At 36.4% G+C, this 20,787-nt stretch overlaps 1 protein-coding gene and 1 pseudogene across 3 annotated transcripts in view; one reads left to right on the plus strand and one right to left on the minus strand.

The window, feature by feature from the left end:
* HAT1 (histone acetyltransferase 1) overlaps nucleotides 1-20,787 on the minus strand; it is a 60,180-nt gene that overhangs the window by 10,227 nt on the left and 29,166 nt on the right. For all 3 annotated transcript variants that reach the window (XM_049615529.1, XM_049615531.1, XM_049615532.1), the window contains exons 5-10: nucleotides 18,243-18,422; nucleotides 17,848-17,969; nucleotides 17,243-17,347; nucleotides 16,812-16,918; nucleotides 4,618-4,769; nucleotides 1,980-2,096 (exon numbers count right to left, since the gene is read on the minus strand). In XM_049615529.1, coding sequence (XP_049471486.1) covers nucleotides 1,980-2,096; nucleotides 4,618-4,769; nucleotides 16,812-16,918; nucleotides 17,243-17,347; nucleotides 17,848-17,969; nucleotides 18,243-18,422 — 783 coding nt within the window. The remainder of the gene's footprint in view (nucleotides 1-1,979; nucleotides 2,097-4,617; nucleotides 4,770-16,811; nucleotides 16,919-17,242; nucleotides 17,348-17,847; nucleotides 17,970-18,242; nucleotides 18,423-20,787) is intronic.
* On the plus strand, nucleotides 7,923-10,830 carry LOC125910897 (28 kDa heat- and acid-stable phosphoprotein-like; annotated as a pseudogene).

Below are 20,787 nucleotides of genomic sequence, written 5' to 3' on the forward strand. Positions count from 1 at the left end.
GTCTTACTTTAAGAAACTGCTACAGTCACCCCCAGCCTTCAGCAACCAGCACCCTGATCACAGACAGCAGCCATTAACATCAAGGTAAGACACTCTACCAGCAAAAAGATAATGACTCACTGAAAGCTCAGATAATGGTTAGCATTTTTAGCAATAAAAGGTTTTTAAATTAAGGTATGTACAGTTAAAAAAAAACATAATGCTATTGTACACTTAGCAAAATACAGTATAATGTAAACATAACTTTTTTATGCACTGGAAAACCATAAAATTCACTTGAATTGCTTTATTGCAATATTCACTGTATTGCAGCTGTTTGGAACTGAACCTGCAGTATCTCTGAGGTGTCCCTATACTCTGATGTTGCTATGATCACATCTATTTATACTGTTCTATATGCCCAAATTTCCCATACATTTTCTAGTGGCGCCTCAATTGGTTAAGCGTCCAACTTTGGCTCAGGTCATAATCTCACAGTTCTCAGGTTTGAGCCCTACATTGGGCTCTCTGCTGTCAGTGAGAAGCCTGCTTCAGATCCTCTGCCCACCTCCCCGCCCCTCTCCCACTTGCATGCCTACTCTCTTTCTCTCTCAAAAATAAACACTTAAATTTTTTTTTTCTAGTTGACAAACTAATGTTACTTTATTTTTTTATTTTTATTTTTTTAAATTTTTTTTTCAACGTTTTTTATTTATTTTTGGGACAGAGAGAGACAGAGCATGAACGGGGGAGGGGCAGAGAGAGAGGGATACACAGAATCGGAAACAGGCTCCAGGCTCCGAGCCATCAGCCCAGAGCCTGACGCGGGGCTCGAACTCACGGACCGCGAGATCGTGACCTGGCTGAAGTCGGACGCTTAACCGACTGCGCCACCCAGGCGCCCCAAACTAATGTTACTTTAAAACTCAAAACCTTTGGAAAGCACCATCTTTACCAATTGTCTGATGTTTCTGAATTGATAAACATCAAAGAATAAAATGCAACTTTGAACAATTTTGGGGGAGAGAGAACAGTGCAATGTATTACAACCTATTTATAGGCAGACAGACGTCCATAAGACAGAAAACTTTTGGATTTATCATTTATTATGTTCTCAGCTTCTGTATTGTACAGGCCTACAGGTATAATGTATACAACTGTAGCAACCACATGTCAGATATTATTTATAGAACAAATTAAGAAATATTCTCCCCAATCAGCTTACTGCACAGCTGCAGCTATCATAGCAAATCCCCATTCACAGAGGCTGGCATGGACAATATCTACCGTAATAATGGCCACATGATGATCAGGACAAACCTGATCTAGGAGGGGAAATTTCTGAGTTAGAGGAAAATATGGGATATGAAAAATATGGGGTGGGGGTAGGAAACAAGAAGAAAGAATATTAAAAAAAAAAGAAGTAAACAGTATTATGTTGCAGTTTCAGCTATGGTAAAGTATAGATGTTAAAAATGACAACCAAGGGCATATTTAGGAAGAAGGCAGCAAAGGTAAACATAATATATATGACAACTAGGAAACTAGAGACTCAGAAAAAACTAACAAAATAATTTATTAAGGAAAAGTTTGGGCATTCACATTTTTAAAAGAGGGCAAACAAATGAAATAAAAAGTAACCATGAATAAACTATTCTTAGAATTAGTTTTTAAGTGAATGAAAAGAGATTTATAGCTTACACTGGAAAATTATGACAGCAAGACTTATAACCAATTGGAAGAATGTATTCACTTTTGTAAAAGTATAATTTAGGAAAATGATTTGAACTCTCCCATACAATGGCAATTGCTACACTTTCTTCTTTTATTTTATTACTTACTTATTTATTTTTAAGTAAACTCTACCTGCAACGTGGGGCTCAAACTCACAACCCCAAGATCAAGTTGTATGCTCTACCAAATGAGCCAGCCAGGTGCCTCTCTTCTCCACTTTTAAACAATGACAAGAATACAATCTTTAAGACTCTACAAAGTCCTACCTTATATGGGCTAATTAGTCTTCTTTTAATGTCCAGTCTATAGCTTCTGTACTGTTCAGCATCACTCATGTCAGTTACCAGTAGTCGAAGAATTTCATAAACTCGTCTAGCATGTTGCTTAATGAAACAAAAGAAAAACATGAACACTTTCAAATCACAAAATAGTGACACTTTTCCAAAAGAACACAGGATATACTGAATATCTCCTATGGGCCAGAAATTGTGCTAGGTACCAGACAAAAAACAATAAAAGATAGTTTCTGTCTTCAAGGAGGTAGCAGCCTAATGAATAACACAAATGATTGAAGAGTGGTTAATTTAATGATGGAAATATGCATAGGGTATTATGGTAGTGTAGCCCGGGAATGGGATAAACGCTAGAAACAAAACCTGGGGAAACAAAACCTGAGCTGAATCTTTTTTTTCTTTTTTTTAATGTTTATTTATTTTTGAGAGAGAGAGAGAGAGAGAGAGAGAGAGAGAGAGAGAGAGGGGGAATGAGTGGGGGAGGGGCAGAAAGGGGGGAGACACAAAATTTGAAGCAGGCTCTAGGCTCTGAGCTGTCAGCACAGCCAAAGTTGAATGCTTATCTGACTGAGCCACCCAGGAGCCCCAAAACCTGAGCTAAATCTTCAAGGGAAGGGACCATGCCATTCTAGAAAGAAGGGAGGGCACTGTGTGTATACAAGTGCACACATGCAACACACATGCAGGACTGAAGCAGCCTGACATTGCTGGAGCACAAAATGAAAAGCAGTGAGTAGAAGTAAAGTGAGGATACAGCAGAAGTGTGTTTACATAGAGGCTTACACACTGTGTTTTTATCACTAGGCTTTTACACACTGGCTTTTATCTAGCAGGTGACAGATTTTAAGTGGCATGAACAAAGTGCACAAATACGAGTTTTAAGAAAAGTATTCTCTCAGCTACATAGAAATGGTAGCAAAAAGGGTAGGAAGACCAATTAGGAAGCTGAGCTATTAAATCAGGCAAAAATGATGAAGGCATGAACTAAGACAGCACAAGTAAGAATACTACAGGAACAAAGATTCTAGAAGAAGAGGAAAGACTGGGTGTGGAGAAGCATGTGGGATGATAGAGTTTTCACAGCCTAGGAGAGAGTCAGGAGGCAGGAGAACATATAAACCTAAAGAAAATTCTAGTTTAAAAGAGTGAGGATTTAAGCAGTATCAGTACACAGGCAAGAGTTAAAACCGTGATTGGTTAGGAAAGCATAAACAGTGAAGAGGGAGATGTCAGAACCCTGTAGTACAGTGACAATTAAAGGGCAGGGAGAAGACAAAAACAAAGAAATATTAGGAAAATCAAGCTTTTGATACCAAAAGTAGTTTTGGTATCACTGAAGCCAAAAGAGTAGCCCATAGTTTTTCTGTTTGTGTTGTTTCACATATATTTATTGAAGACAGGGGAGGGATGAAGTATAGGTAGATTGGGAAGATGATGTCTGAACATTCCGGAAGGGACACCTGAGCTGAGCCTGAAAAATGAGTAATACCTGGCAAGGCAAAGATGGAGGAACAAGAAAAGGGGGTATCAAGGGCAAAGGGAATAGTTAAACAGACTTCAAAAGAAGAAAGATGTAGCACAGTTGGGAAATAGCAAGAGGTTTAATAATGCCACAGCTTGCAGGAAAGTGGTAGGAAAATGAGTCTACCAAGGTTGGCAGGGTCCACATTATGACTGGCTCTATGTGCCATACTAAGTTTTAAATTCTTTTTCTTAAAGGAAAAAAGGTGTTTGTATTCCCTTTCTTTTAAAAGCTGAGCTATTGAATAAATTCTCTAAAGGTTTAATACAGTCTGGGCATACCAAATATTTCTAAAATATTTATTTATCTTAAAACTAGGAAGCCACTAAAGTGTTTTAAGGTAGGAGAAAATGGAAAGTTTCAGTTCAAATTAAGCTGTTGAAGATCAGTGATCAGGAACCTTTTTATATACAGTGTTGGAGTTCAGAAGGAAAATCTACATTGGAGAGTTAGATGAGATCTCCCAAGTCAACAATATCACATACTAGTCCTTATTGGAATACCCTTCATCTCACATACCTTCATAATCCAAATCCTACCCATTCTTCAAAGCTTAGATCAGATGCATCTCCCTCCCATGAAAAACTCTGGACTCCCCTGCATATATAAATATAAGAAACTAAACTCCCTCCTCTGAACTCCCAGATTATTTCTTCTGTACCTATTTTAGGATATTTACTACTTTAAAATTCAAATATACAGATGTATATAAAGTAAAAGTTAAGTGTTTTACTCCAGCCCTTCCCCCCACCAATACCATCTCCAGAAGTATTAACTATTTTATCATTTGAAACATTTTCTTAAAAAGCAAAAGTAAGATCATACTATCCATTCTTTTCTGCTTGTTACACTTAATAAGCCATAAAATCAACTATCTTCCCATTCTATTAATGAGGAAATTAAATTGCCCTAAGTCACAGAACAAGTGCTATACCCAGATCTGAACCAGGCAATCTGGCTTCAGAGCCTATACTCTCAACCACTGCTACTTCCCACACATGTATTCTTAATGCATTTGCAACGTTTACGTTGTACTTAAAAAAGAAAACTTCCAAACTGAAATGTTTTCCTTCCACAGAATAAAAATACCTTATTTATTTTGAACTTCTGTTGTGCCTCTATTGCCATCTCTTCATTGAATCCTTGCATCAACTTTTCCCGGGAAAAACAGGGCAAATCTTGACAGAGCTTCACAAGCACAAAGTCTCTTAATTTCACGTAACTTTTGGATGGATCTTCCGCTAAAGAAAAGGCAGAATAATATTTCTCTTATCCAACATAATTCCTTCATCATTTGAGATCTCAATATACATGTTAGGCTAGAAAAAGCAAATATTATTAAAAGAATTTTACAAGACAAAAGTTATAATGAGAAAGGATTATTCCTTATTAATCAAACAATGGCACTATTATCTTTGCCAAATAAAATTACATAGTATTTGTGAAATTAGAGCTACTCCTTTCAGATGTAGACTTTTTCATGGGTGCTATCCTATGCATCTTAGTTTTTTTATTAAAAAAAATTTTTTTTTAATGTTTATTAATTTTTGAGAGAGAGAGAGACAGACAGAGTGCGAACAGGTGAGGCGCAGAGAGAGAGGGAGACACAGAATCCCAAGCAGGCTCCAGGCTCTGAGCTGACAGCACAGAGCCCAATGCAGGGCTCGAACCCACGAACCGAGTGTTGAGATAATGATCTGAGTTGAAGTCAGACACTTAACTGACTGAGCCACCCAGGTGCCCCAATTTTATTTTCAATTAAAGTAGCTGTATAAACAAGAGATTCAAGTTTGGATAATCAATTCCAAAAGCAAGTATTCAGTGATGTCTAAAGCTTCTAAAGCTCAATTTATAACTCCCCTACCCTAAACCAATAACCTTTACAGTCTGCCATACTTCTTTCCCCTAATTTAAAAAAATTCTTGCTTCCACAAAAGCAAATATATATTTTAAGAATAAAATGACAATATGATTTTGATCCTTTCTTCACTGCATCTGAATAGCATAGATCTTCCTTTGTTTGTCTCTTATCTACATTAGACTAAGTAGTTGACAAGGAAAACAGCAAAACATGATGGGTAGAAAGAAGACTACACAGAGAAAATCAGTTTGAGTCCCAGTTCTGTCATTCATAGATACAGGACCATGGGCAAGTCACCTCACTTCTCTGAGCTCTTGCTTTCTGATCAGTAAATGGCTTGAAACAAAGAATACTAAATTCTGAGCTAGTTCATGGATCATAAGACTTAATACTGTTACAGTAACAATACTCTACAAATCATTCAAAGCAATCCCTATCAAAATCCCAGCTAGCCTTTTTAGTTGCAGAAATTAAGTTTATCCTAAAATTCATACAGTTATGGAAGGAACCCAGACTAGCCCAAACTATCATGAAAAAGAACAAATGTTAGAAGACTCACACTTCCTGATTTCAAAAATTACTACAAAGATACAGTGATCAAGACAGTACGGTACTGGCATAAGAACAGATCAATGGAACTGGATTGAGAGTCAAAAATAAACCTCTACATTTATGATCAATTTTTTTTTTTCTTTTTTTGGTCAACTGATTTTTGAGAAGTGTTCCCAAACCAATCAGTGAGGGAAAGAATGGTCTTTTAACAAATGGTACTTGGACAACGGGATCTCCACAAGCCAAAGAATGAAGATGGACCCCTTTCCTCACACCATACACAAAAATCAAAATCAACCATATACCTAAATGTAAGGGGCAAAACTAGGGGTGCCTGGGTGGCTCAGTTGGTTAAGCATCCGACTCTTGATACTGGCTCAGGTCTTGATCTCATAGTCATGAGATAGAGCCCCAAGACCCATGTCGGGCTCTGCACTAAGCATGGAGCCTGCTTGGGATTCTTTCTTCTCCTCTCTCTCTCTCTCTCTCTCACTCAAAATAAATAAACTTAAAAAAAAAAAAAGAAGGGTTAAAGCTATAAAATTCTTAGAATAAAACATAGGAATAAATCTTCATGACTTTTGCTTAGGCAATGGTTTCTCAGAACCAAAAGCACAAATAACAACAAAACAGATAAATTGGGCTATATCAAAATTTAAAACTTTTGTGCTCAAATGATACCATTAAGAAAATGAAAAGACAACCTACAGAATGGGAGCATATATTTCCAAGTTATATATATGGTAAGAGACTTGTACCCAGATTTTATATATAAAAATGTTTTACAATTCAATAAGAAAAAGAGAACTCAATTAAAAATCAGGCAAAAGTGCTTCAGATTCTGTGTCTCCCTCTCTCTCTACCCCTCCTCTGGCTCAAGCTCTGTCTCAAAAATAAACAAACATTAAAAAATTTCTTTAAAAATCAGGCAAAGGATCTAAACACACATTTCTCAAGAAGATCTATAAAGGGACAATAACCACATGAAAAGATGCTCAATCAAAATCATTAGCCACAAGAAAATGCACATCAAAACCACAATGAAATACCATTCCACGTCCACTAGAATGACTAGAATAAAAAAGACAATAAGAAATATTGATGAAGGTGTGGAGAAATTGAAACCTTCATTCTACTGGTGGAAATGTAAAATGGTACAGCCACTTTGGAAAATAATCTGGTGGTTCCTCAAGAGGTAAAACATAGTTACCAGATTTTTGACCATTTCTACACCTAGGTATGTACCCAAGAGATATGAAACATAGGTCCATCGAAAAACTTGTAAACAAATATTCACAGTAGCACTATTCATAAGAGGCAAAAAGTAGAAACAACCCAAATGTACATCAATTGATAAATGGATAAATAAAATTTGGTATATCCACACAATGGAATATTCTTTGGCAATAAAAAGAAATGAAGTACTAACCTATGCTATAATAAGGATGAACCTTGAAAACACATCAAGTGAAAGAAGCATCGTATTATTATATGACTTCAATGTCAAGAATAGGCAAATCTATAGACTAAAATAGATTAGTGGTTGCCTAGAGCTGGAGGGGTATAGGTGGTAGGGGGTGAATGAGGAAAGGAGTGACTGCTAATGAGTACTGGGCTCTATTTTGGGAGAATGGAACACTCCAAAATTAGATTATGGTAATGGCTGCACTATAAATATCACTTAAAAATTGTACACTTTAAGTGAATTGCAGAATATGTTAACTATATCTCAATAAAGCTGTTTATAAAAAAAAAAGTCTGAGCAAGGGGTAATGTTTTATGATTCTGAGTCATTATCCAATCCTCCATTCATTCAATCCATATGAACTAAACACCTTCTTAATGTTTCCATGTGACATTAACATCGTATCCATGTAATCATTAATTAAATATTATATGACAATGGCTTAAAAATGGTAAGTGAAATTCTGTCACTGTATCAGTTTGGTATGAAATTATGGTCTATTAGGAATGTACACAGATGATGAAATTAACAGTGAACAAAACAACTGAAGTACAGACCGTCAAAAGCCAGAGACAAAAAGAAAATCCTGAAAGCAGTAAGAGGAAAACAACTCAACAGAAACCATAGATGGCCAGAAGTCAGTGGGGTGATACATGCAAAGTACTGAAAGAAAAATAACTGTTAAAGAATTCTATATCCAGAAATATCCTTCAAAATGAAGGTGAAATAAAGATATTCTCAGAAAAGGAAAGAGAAAGTGTTGCTAACAGACCGTACAAGAAATACTAAAAAAAAGTTCTTTAGATTAAAAGAACATGATACGTCAAATCTATATGAAGAAAAGAACCCTGATAATTATGAAATATAAAAGTTGGTATAATTTTTTTCTCTTTTCTCCTCTCAACTGGTTTAAAAAAAAATTACACGAAAAAATAATTATAAAACCAACGTCTGGTTTCTAATATACAAGGATGTAATATATATGTCAATGGGGTGCCTGGGTGGCTCAGTTGGTTAAGCATCTGACTCTTAAAATCTTGACTCAGGTCGTGATCTCACAGGTCTTGAGTTTGAGCCCCACACTGGGCTCTGTGCTGATGGTCAGGAACCTGCTTGGGATTCTCTCTCCTTCTCTCTGCCCCTCCCCCGCTTGTGGGCAGGCACTCTCACCTCTCTCTCAAAATAAACTTAAACAAAAAGGTAGCAAAAAAGAAACAAAAGAACAACAACAAAAAGCAACATTTAGAAAACAAGTAGCAAATGGAAGGCATAATTCTAACCACAGCAATAATTACATTAAATCTAGATACATTAAACATTCCAATAACGAAGCAGAGATTGTCAGACTGGATAAAAAAAGATCAACGATATGCTATCTACAACAGAAACATTTTGGATTCGAAAGCTGAAAGTCAAAGGATGAGTTTAAGCATTACTAAAATAAAAAACAATTGGGAAAAAACAGTTTAAGACAAAAAAAAAACGAGAAAAAAGGGCACATTTTATAATGACAAATTAATTCATGAAGATGTTAACAATTATAAACACATAGACAACAACAGAGGCCCAAAATACATAAAATAAAAGCTGACAGAATTAAGGAAGAAATAGATAATTCAATAAAAATAGTTAGAAATTTCAATGCTACCCAATAACGGACAGAACAACTAGACAGAAAATCAGCAAATATAGAGAAGGCGTGAAGAACTCTATCAACTAACTTGACCTATCTGGTAGTTAGGTATCATTTCACCCAACAACAGCAGAATACGCATTCCTTTCAAGCACACATGGAACATTCTCCAGCAAGACCACATGTTGGGCAAAAAATTAGTAAACAATGGCCCATGGACCAAATCTCACCATGGTTACAGAGAACATACATGGCTTGCAAAACATAAGGTATTTATTGCTTCACATTTTAAAGAAAGAGTTTAGGGACCCTAAGGTAAAGTATAAATTAAAATTCAATAAATGAAAAAGAACTGAAGTTACAAAGTATGTTCTCTAACAACAATAGAATTAGATATCAACAACAGAAGTAAATTTGGGAAATCTAGGATATTTAGAAATTAAACAACATACTTCTGAATAACCCATGGACCAAAATGCTATTGGAAGAGATTTTGAACTGGGCGCCTGGCTGGCTCAGTAGGTAAACCATGCGACTCTTGATCTCACGGTTATGAGTTCAAGCCCCACACTGGGTATAGAGTTTACTTAAAAAAAAAAAAGAAAAAGATGGGGCGCCTGGGGGGCTCAGTTTGGCTGAGGTCATGATCTTGTGGTTCACAAGTTTGAGCCCCACGCTGGGTTCTGTGCTGACAGCTCAGAGCCTGGAGCCTGCTTCAAGATTCTGTGTCTCCCTCTCTCTCTGCCCCTCCCGTCCTCATGCTGCCTCTCTCTCTCACAAATTTAAAAAAAAAAAAAAAAAAAAAAAATTAAAAAACAGGTATTTTGAACTGAATAAAAGCATAACTTATGAAAATACATGTTGTATATAAATATGAAAGTATTTATATATTTAAACTTCTGCATTAGAAAAGACATCAAATCAAATAAAAAACCTAAGTTTCAGTCTTCATTAGAATAAGAGCAAATTGAACCCAAATAAGAAGAAAATAATAAAAGTTAAAGTGGAAATCAAGTAAGTAGAAAACAGAAATAGAAATTTCTATGAACACACAAGGGATCCTATATAACCGAAACAATTTTGAAAAAGAACATGACTAGAGAAATTTCACTTTCTGATTTCAAAACTCAATATAAAGGCTGAGGTACTGCTGTTGCTGGAGCCATGATACTTAAGAGAGAAAGGGAGGCCACAAAGGCCTAGCCAGCAGTACATGAGCCCCAAGGAGAATGATGCACAGCTTTAGGCTGGAAAGCAAAAGGCCAGGGAAGAGGAGAAGCAAGATAAGAAGGTGATGAGGCTACAGGTGACTCCAAAAAGAAGAAGAAATCTCTAGCCTCAGAAGAGAGTAAGGATGATGAAGATGACCACCAGCAAAGGTGTGGAAGGGCTCATCAACATCAAGAACCACAACTGGGTGGCACAGATAATTAGAAAGGTCACACAAGTGTATCTGGACAAGCCCAAGGAGCTTTCAAGGAAAGAAAAAGAAGACAGGGAGAAAGCAAAAAAGCATCACATTAAAACGCATTTATTGGGAAGACAGACTAGGCCAAGGCTGACCTCACCTGGCCGGAGATCAATCAGAAAGAGCAGAAAGGAGTGCAGCAGGTCACCAGGAAGAAAGAAGAGGCAAGAAGAGCAAAAGAGGATGCAACTTTATCAGGAAAACAAATGCAATCCCTTACCCTAATAAGTAAGCAAGACCTGTTGGAGGAAATACCAGGCAACTGGGCCCTTTTGCCAGGATATCTGCTATGTCTTGCCCACTCTATGCCCTGGCACCACTGAAGCAGCCCCTCAGAACTAGGAGTCTCCCTGTGGCCTGGGTCCTCCTCTTCATCATCTTAACACATAAATAATTGGGGGAAAAGGCGAGCTGGGGGGCTGGCTGGAGAGGGAACAGCTGCTATCCTTGAGACAAAAAGATGATGACTGTGTTTCCTATGTAACCATTAGAGTGGTTCTGTTTTAAGAATTTAAACCTCTGTTGGGGGGGTAGAAGGAGTGTATAGGAAACGGGTTAAGAAGTTTTCATTTGTCAGGTAGATTGCACCTTATGGGGCGGTTGTGCTGGGGTCAGCTACTAATAAACTTGCAACACCAGCCCCAGACTGTGTTGTCTGGGGGCTCACTCACAGAGGCTATACTCCAGGTCCTTAAAGGTCATGGTTGTCCCCAGCCAATCCCCTCTAATTGAGGCTTCCTCTCTCTGCCCTTCCCTACCCCATTCCTGGCTACCTGGGCAGGGCCAGTATCCATTTTTAACCCTACTCCTTGATCATTTCAAGAAACTTCTGCAGCATCCAGGAAAACCACACTCCACAAACTCAATGTACATATTTGGTGGATTAAATTTCACATTAAAAAAAAAAAAACAAAAAACTCAACATAAAGCTATAGTAAACTAATCAAGATAGTATGATACTGGCATAAGGACAGATATACATTGAGCCTCAGAATCTAGAAATAACTTCCCATTTATGATCAACTGATTTTCAACATAGGTACCAAGGCAATTCAATGGAGGAAAAAAAAGTCTTTTTAACAAATGGCACTGCATCAACTGGATAGCCATATGTAAAAGGATGAATTTAGAAACATATAATATACAAAAATTAACTCAAAATGGATCACAGACCTCATTTAAGAGACTGGGAACAGGGACTGACTGCAAATGGACATGTGGGGTCTTTTAACTGTGACAGAAATATTCTAAAACAGGACTGTGGTGATGGCTGTAAAACTAGGCAGATACACTAAAACTCACTGAACTGTATGCCTAAAATGGGTGAATTTTATGGTATGCAAATCATACCTCAATAAAATTGCTTTAATTAAACCTCTACTAAATAACATACTCTCAAGCAAGCATCTCTTTAAAAAATTTCAGTACTAACAGATGAGGTTCAAACTTATTTAATGTCAATTTTTTCAAGTCTACCTCTTCTAATCTGTTTAGAAAAAAACTGTTTTTGCTAATATTAATTCAAAATAAAATTTAGGGGGCGCCTGGGTGGCTCAGTCGGTTGAGCGCCGACTTCGGCTCAGGTCACGATCTTGCGGTCCGTGAGTTCGAGCCCCGCATCGGGCCCCAGTGCTGACAGCTCAGAGCCCGGAGCCTGTTTCGGATTCTGTGTCTCCCTCTCTCTGACCCTCCCCCATTCATGCTCTGTCTCTCTCTGTCTCAAAAATAAATAAACGTTAAAAAAATAAAATAAAATAAAATAAAATAAAATAAAATAAAATAAAATAAAATAAAATTTAGTATGAGTGAGATCTTAAGTAACCTCTATAACCTCAGAATATTAGGAAAAACATAGAAAATAGAATTACAGTTGAGAAAAATCTAAAAACTCATACTATATTCCTATCAGAAATTTTCTTGTAATTCAGAAAAACAGACAAAAAATTTCCATTTAGTTTTACATAAGCTGTGACAGACTGACAATATAAGGAGCCAAGTCACCATTTCAATCTGTAAGAACTTTAACCAAAAATGTCAGACTGAAAATGAACTTAAAATGGTGACACTCAGTAATCTGTGACATCTTTCAATTCCTTTGTTTCTCTGCTACAAAGAAAAGCAACACATTTAAAAGATGAAATTTGCTTGAGTTTAAATCTACAGTCACATTCAAAATCAAAAATTGAGTTTTTTCCAAATTAAATACATTATCTAACAACATAAGTGCTCTTCTATCATTTTTTAAAAATCTCTCCAGGGGTGCCTGGGTGGCTCAGTCGGTTAAGCTTCTGACTTGGGCTCAGGTCATGATTTCACTGTTCGTGAGTTTGAGCCGTGAGTTTGAGCCCTGAGTCAGGCTTTGTCCTGACAGCTCAGAGCCTGGAGCTTGCTTTGGATTCTGTGTCTCCCTCTCTCTCTCTCTCTGCCCCTCCTCCGCTCATGCTCTGTCTCTCCTTCCAAAATAAACATTAAAAAAAAAATTAAAAAGAAAAATTTTCCAGGGGCACCTGGATGGCTCAGTCAGTTGAACATCCAAGGTCATGATCTCACAGTTTGTGGGTTTGGGCCCTGTGTTGGCAGCCCAGAGCTCTAAGCCTGCTTCAGATTCTCTGTCTCCCTCTTTCTGCCCCGTGTGTGTGTACTCGCTCTCAAAAATAAGCATTAAAAAAAAAATAATAAAAACCTCTCCATATTAATGTTATATTAGAGATAAAAAACCATATGAAATCAGATAACACAAATCACCTAAGTATAAAAATTTTACAGATAATATTCTAAAATATTCTATTCCAGTACTATAAAGGGACATTTAAAGGACAGTTATAATTAGCTCTTAATACACTACTGACAGATTAGTAATACTGATATATATTCCAGCCCAAGATCAATTTCTTTTTTTTTTTTTTTAATTTTTTTTTTTAACGTTTATTTATTTTTGAAACAGAGAGAGAGCATGAACGGGGGAGGGGCAGAGAGAGAGGGAGACACAGAATCGGAAGCAGGCTCCAGGCTCCGAGCCATCAGCCCAGAGCCCGACGCGGGGCTCGAACTCACGGAACGCGAGATCGTGACCTGAGCTGAAGTTGGACGCTTAACCGACTGAGCCACCCAGGCGCCCCTGCAAGATCAATTTCTATTGCTAAATTCAATTCTCTTCAGAACTTTAGAAGAAATAAATCACTGATTATATTTATAAGGTCATACAACTGAGGTGTATTCAAATGCTTTATATCTTAAGATAATGACATCCTGAATAGGAAGGTACAGATGATATAAAGAACTATCTTCCAATATTTTGCTTTAAAATTAAGTGCTAAAAAAAAAGAAAATGAGTGGCAATTACACCACAACCACCTGTCTATCCTGCAACATAGGCCCATCAATGTTAACTTAATTATTACCATATCAGGCTGTAAATCAAGTAAGCAAAAGGCCATCTCAATATAAAGAATATTCAGGGTTGCAAAGGAAGATCAAGAATCTACTAAAGATCAACAAAGGTAAAAATATATATACAAAATAATGGAGAAACAGGCAACGAAAATGACTAAAAAGTGGAAAATTATGTTTTCTTTTTTAAAAAAGACTGGGTATGGAAATCTAAAAGAAATGTCTTAACGAGAACAGCTGATAAGGCATTTTTAGTAATTTATAATGCTGAGAACTGTTAACGCTGAAAATAAAAGCTGATACCTAGTTTTCAAATTCAGAAGTCCTTTAGCACGTTTAGCCTTTTCTCTCTGGAGACTTCAGTTTGCAATGAATAAAGGCTACACTATTGATGACTCTTCACTGAGATTTAAGAAATAAAATTCTTTATCTGCTAATTGGTGCTAAGTATCAAGGACTTTATTGGTTGGAGTAGACAGAAGAAAATGGTTAAGAGGCTTCATAGAAACAACCCCTGCTGGCACATTACCCACTAGAGAAGACAAAGACTACTTATGTGAACTCTAAGTCTCCAGATTAAAATCACCAAAAAAGTCCCTTCGTTTAGCACCAAGTCTAAGCTCTATAGAGTAAACAGAAGCCAAATAATTTTCAGCTTATTTAACAAGTGTCATCATTTTTATTGTCCCTGCAATTTTTCACTTAGCCAGTGAAGGTATCACTTAAACAATTTATAACTTTTGATACAAACTAACTTAAGCAGTTACTTCTTTATCTTCCAAATTTCCAAACCATTTCACAGTAGCACAAAAGTCAGATGAAAAGATTATTTAAATATGGAACTCCCTTTTAAAAGCAAATGCTTTCCCTCTAGTTTTTTATTAATCTACAGGATCAATTCAGAATCTGTTTTGCAGTAACTTTAATTTTGTTTACTCTGGACAAGTAAAACCCCTACATTACATGAAAAACTACTAATCTGCCTATTAGCCTCTGTGTGTGTGTGTGTGTGTGTGTGTGTGTGTGTGTGTGTATGTATGCGTGTGTGTGTATATATATATATATATTTTTTTTTTTTTTTTCCAAAAGCCTACTTATATTTTTGTTGGTCCCACATCCAGTACTTTTTTTTTTTTTTGGTATCTTTAAACAAATTGATAAAATTCCAAAACAGGGTTTTTTTAAAAAAAACTAACATTTTAGTATGTGTTAGGTACTACAGCTTCAAAAACAAAAATGTACTCCAACTATTATAGAATTAATAAAATGTAAGACCTAATTTGGATGTGAATATCTGCTATAGTATTTTTCATGAAAAAAAAGGGGGGCGGGTGACTTTCAGTTTAATCAGCAACTGTATGAGTAACAAATCTGAAACAGTGTTACTCAGGGAGAAGAAAATAACAATAACATAAATGTTCCAGCCACTCAGTTCTTTGGTAGTTCACATGTTACACACTATCATCTGTAACCCCATCTAATGATGACTCTGGCTAATTCATAATGAAAGATGTATCCAAAACAAATAAGCCTGCATTTCACCTTATAAACTACTGTTGTGAAGGTGTGCATTTTAGGAATATAAAACACATGTTTTAAGAAATGTGTATTCTCTGGGCTCCTGGGTGGCTCAGTCGGTTGGGCATCCAACTTCAGCTCAGGTCATGATCTTGTGGTTCATGGCTTCAAGCCCTGTGTTGGGCTCTGTGCTAACAGCTCGGAGCCTGGAGCTTGCTTCATGGATTCTGTGTCTCCCTCTCTCTCTCTGCCTCTCCCCCACTCTTACTCAGTCTCTAAAATAAATAAAACATTAAAAAACATTTTTTTTAAATGTGTATTCTAGGGGCACCTGGATGGCTCAGTTGGTTAACTATCTGACTTCGTTTGGCTCAGGCCATGATCTCATGGTTCATGAGTTTGAGCCCTGCATAGGGCTCGCTTCTGTTAATGCAGAGCCAGCTTCAGATCTTCTGTCCTCCCCCCAGCCCCTTCACTCTCATGCTCTCTCTCAAAAATAAATAAATATTTAAAAAAAAAGTGTATTCTATTCAGGAACGATTTGCCTAGGTTTTTCTTTCTTTGTGAGGCTCAGAATATTCTTCCTCTACATGAAAATTAGGGCAGGGCCTGTGAGCAATGCAATGGTTGGGCAAATGAAATGAACAACTAAAATCATACCACACTTACAAAGTACTTATGCCTGATCACAATTTCCCAATATATATCCAGTTCATTATCTTCAAGTTGTTCAATTCATAAAGCACTTTACTTAGATATATAATCCAATCCCACCAAAGGTGTATAATTTAAAATGTAACCATAAGCCATCTTCACACAGTTCCAAAAAGACCCCAAGAGAATGCTGCTATTTAAAACAGAATAGGTGGGGCGCCTGGGTGGCTCAGTCGGTTGGGTGTCCGACTTCGGCTCAGGTCACAATCTTGCGTTCCGTGAGTTCGAGCCCCGCATCGGACTCTGTGCTGACAGCTCAGAGCCTGGAGCCTGTTTCGGATTCTGTGTCTCCCTTTCTCTCTGACCTTCCCCCATTCATGCTCTGTCTCAAAAATGAATAAACATAAATAAATAAATAAATACGTAAATACATAAATAAATACATAAATAAAACAGAATAGTTATTTTTGTGATGCCTGGGTGGCTCAGCTGGTTGAGCATCAGACTTCAACTCAGGTCACCATCTTACGGTTTGTGGGCTCGAGCCCTATGTCAGGCTTTGCACTGACAGAATGGATCCTGCTTTGGATTCTCTGTCTCCCTCGACCCCCTCAAAAATAAATAAGCATTAAAAACAATTTTAAAAAACCAGAATAGTTATTTTTTGACAAAAATAAAATTAATCAGTAAAGAAGAGATTCTTTAGAAAGGCTCTTTCAGTAACAAATCAAATTTCACATACCTGTAATATCAAGAACAGAAGGAGATGCAATGTAGTATCTATGAACTGTTTCAAGAAGTTGAGCACCATGGCCTTGACCTTGAAATGGAGTCAGTATCAGCATCTGACTACAGTAAAGAAATGATTTTAAAATTAAAATATCATAACATGATCCGTTTAAGAATTGCAAATCACTATAGCATTAAGAACATTTTAAAGTTAGCGTGGTTTTTTTCAATCAACCTTCCAGAAATCCAAAAATTATCAAGATACGCAAAATTGGTTTAATCTTCCACACTGTTTCAATGGGAACAATGAAATAAATCAGTACATAGCCAATGAATAATGGTGATTTTTTTAAACAAATCAACACTATTATAACAAGTATTGGAAACTTCAGCAGTTCCTTCTTCTGAAATAAAAGACAAGGCACGTGTTATACCGCCAATTACCTTACACGTGGCCGGGTTTTGTCTGGGTACACATAGTAATTATAGACTGTCATGTAGCCTACGGTCGCAAAGAGCGTAGCTCCATCCTTATTATACTTCTCAAATCTGCAGATAAAACAGAAAGCCAAGCAGGTCAATTACAGTCGCGCTCCCATGCAGTGTCCATTTTCTTTTCCATTCTCCGACTGAATTTTCAGTGTCAGCAAGCTACTCTGTGAGGGCCCAATGGGTACACCTGCTATGTTCTGAATGTACAATTCACTTAATTGGTGTGCAGCAACTTGGATAAATCAGACCTCTTTACATCACTTCAGTGCACTTGCCTATTATAAAGATGAATAGGTGGCAAGTAAAAGAAAACACAGGCAAAGCTCATTTTACTGTTTAAGCCTACATTCAGGGCCCTAACGGACAACAGCATTTAATTCAGCTCTATTCTCAAGGTCTCCGAAAGCATAATGAAGGAAAACTCAAGCCTCATAAACAATAGTTTTTCTTTCCTGGGAAAAATATCATTATACTGTCCCAATAATTGGGCCGCCACAATTAAAATGCTGGCTTTGTGGAGGTAATAAGGTCTACTGTTGCTTTAGAACTGTACTTACACTAGAAAGTAGTGCCATCTTTCATCATCCACGTCAATAAAGCTAGCAGTTTCAATAAACCACATCAAAAAGGTCTGAAGCCTTTCATGATATTCTCGAAAGCCTCTACATGTCATGTCAGCCTAGGGAAAAAGCCAGGAAAAGTCAGGTGAAACTCATCACAGAGGTAAGTGAAAGTCTGCAGAACACAAAACTATCCTGTGGGAAAATGTTTAGAAGTCTCAGATTAAGATGTGTACACAGACACACACACAAAATAGATCTTTGTTTTAATGCTGACTGAAACTTGTTTCCTGAACTTAGAATGAGTCACTGAAAATAACACAACAAAACAGCACACCGGTTTCAGGCAAATGAAGTACTTTCACCCAAGAAATATTTAGATTTATCTTTACCTTGTATATCTGAAAGGTGAAGTTTTCCCCTCCTGTTGGACTGAGAACAGAGTATGTATGAAGTAAGGTTCCAAATGGCTTGAAATCGACTTCTTTTTCCAGCAAAGAGAGAAAGTCATTCGTGTTTGTACAAAATCCAGGTGGGATGATTTGTCTAATTTTGCCCTCAACATCGTCTGCCTAAGGAACAGAGGTTAAAGGACATAAGAAAACATTAATAACAAATTTGACTTTTAGTTGATTATACTTAATTTCTTTGAAATGGACAAAACCCACAAAAATCACAAAAATGAAGTTCCCAGTTAAACTAAAGAAGAAAACACATGGAGAAATGAGAAAGGATGAGTTTCATGTGCACAAGAGACTACTACCACACAAATCGGAGATGAACGTAAGTATAATAAAGAAGTAAAAAAGAAGAGGCAGGTAGCCTGAAATCAGGTGCAAGAATGAGGGCAATGCTACTGAAATTCCTAACATTATATAGAAAATGCTGACCATATCCCTTCAGGACAATTGGAACTGGCCCAAACAAAAAACCGCTTATTATTTTATGTGTGTCAAGGAGACCATATTATCCAAGATCACAAGCAGTAGTAAGGGGAGGCTACAGTCTGACCAAACGAACAGCAAACTTACATTAACAAGTAGGTCGTAACTCCTTCATACACTAAACTCAATATTAAGACGACAATTTAAAAAATATGCCCACTTAGGACATACATAATTTATATGAATGGATAGATTATCCACTCATCCCTATAATGTGACACAAATTTTATAGACTTGGATTTGTGACAGTAGAAAGAGACAAGCCTGGACAACAAAATTAAACTCAGAGACTAAAATTACCCTTGTTAAACAACCTCAATGAATGTTAAAACTATCAGCTGAGCAGACTTCATAATCCCTTTCAAAACCCCAAAAGACCACTTGATTGAATACATTTACTACTTCTCTTTAACCATGAATATTTGATGAAGTCTTACAATAAAGTATTACTGCTTCTCACCAGGCAATAAAACTTAATGAATTGGTCTCAACTTAACAAAACCTTATCCCTCAATACAGTCCCTAAAAGCCTGACATTACATTCAACAAAATGAGCTTGCATTCTATTCAAACTTTTTCTTGAACAATGAGGCCAGGTTTTTACTTAATGGAGTTTGCCGTGAGTTCAGCTGTAATGTTTGTATTGTATCTATTTCCACAAGGACTGACACAAGAACACTTTGTGTTAACTTACTAAGCAGCTCTTTCATACCGTTTACATGCATGATGGGTATTAGTTCTAAACCAAGACCCTTGCTACTTAGCATTCAAAACAGGGAAATTAAGATGCTTAGGACAAAATACACTACAAAAGGCTAATACAACATGCTACTAATTCCTGTCCTTTCAACCATCTTTTAACTAAGTAGAAGCAATGCACCTGCAGATGAATAGCACTTTATTATCATTCAGTTACAATTTAGGATAGAGAACCAAGGATGGAGTTTATCACAAACAAGTTTTATTATTTTAATGCTCTGCTACCACCAACATTTATACATAACTTGTTTATAGCTATAAAAAAAGAAGAGCTATTATTTAAAACATAGCTCTTCAATACTATGCCCAACAGCTTATTTGTAATGCGTACATCAGTCCTTGCAGTTCATTCACCTTCAAGATCAAATAAACTGCATTTGATATTTTTTGTTTAAAGTGCCATCTAATGTGAAGAAACCATCTTAAACATATTTTATAGAATATGTACAACCTCAATAAGTACAAGAGGAAACTGTAATAATAAGGAATAGTTTTAAGCAGTCTGATGTATGGCAATTAAAATCCAAAGTAGTGACAGGTAAAGTAGTATAATTTTAGTCCAAGTTAAAAAAAGTCAAGAAATATTACTTTTAAATAAAAAGGTTTATAACCTATCAGTTTAAAAGAAAACACTTCAAAGCATTTATAGTATAATTATAAATTTTAAAAACATTCCCTATATCCTGTCTTCTTAACAAGGCATTGCAAAGTATGATCGAATAACTTCACATATCTTGCATCAAACGTAGAAACTAAGTTTCAAGTAGCAGTTCTGGTGGAAGACAGAGAAACCCAAAGGTTTGAGCTCAATAAAGCTGAAAGAGAGTTAATGTTTAATGTTCAGCCTTCAAGGGATACCTATTTACCATAATAAGTATCTTCAAATAAATACTTGGCTCTGGGCAAGTTCATAACATTTAAGAACTTTTACAGAAGAATAAAAGAGTAAGTTTAAAAACAAGGAATCTATTACATATAATAGGTTAGAAAAAACACGTATCGGATATATTACAAAAAATACATCGCATAAAACCAAATGGCTCTTATCTACTAAATATACTGTTTTAAGGAAAATATCCCATAACCACCCTGTCTTAGAAATCTGTACTCTTTACTAATTTAGTTGAGTTAAATATTCATTTTTCATATTGGATTACTGGCCAGATAATAAAAATCGTCATTAAAGAAAAACCCATCCCATCATTTAAAATTTTTTTAAATATTTTTATTTGTT

The sequence above is a fragment of the Panthera uncia genome (assembly GCF_023721935.1).
Source record: "Panthera uncia isolate 11264 chromosome C1 unlocalized genomic scaffold, Puncia_PCG_1.0 HiC_scaffold_3, whole genome shotgun sequence".
NCBI classification, from domain to species: domain Eukaryota; kingdom Metazoa; phylum Chordata; class Mammalia; order Carnivora; family Felidae; genus Panthera; species Panthera uncia.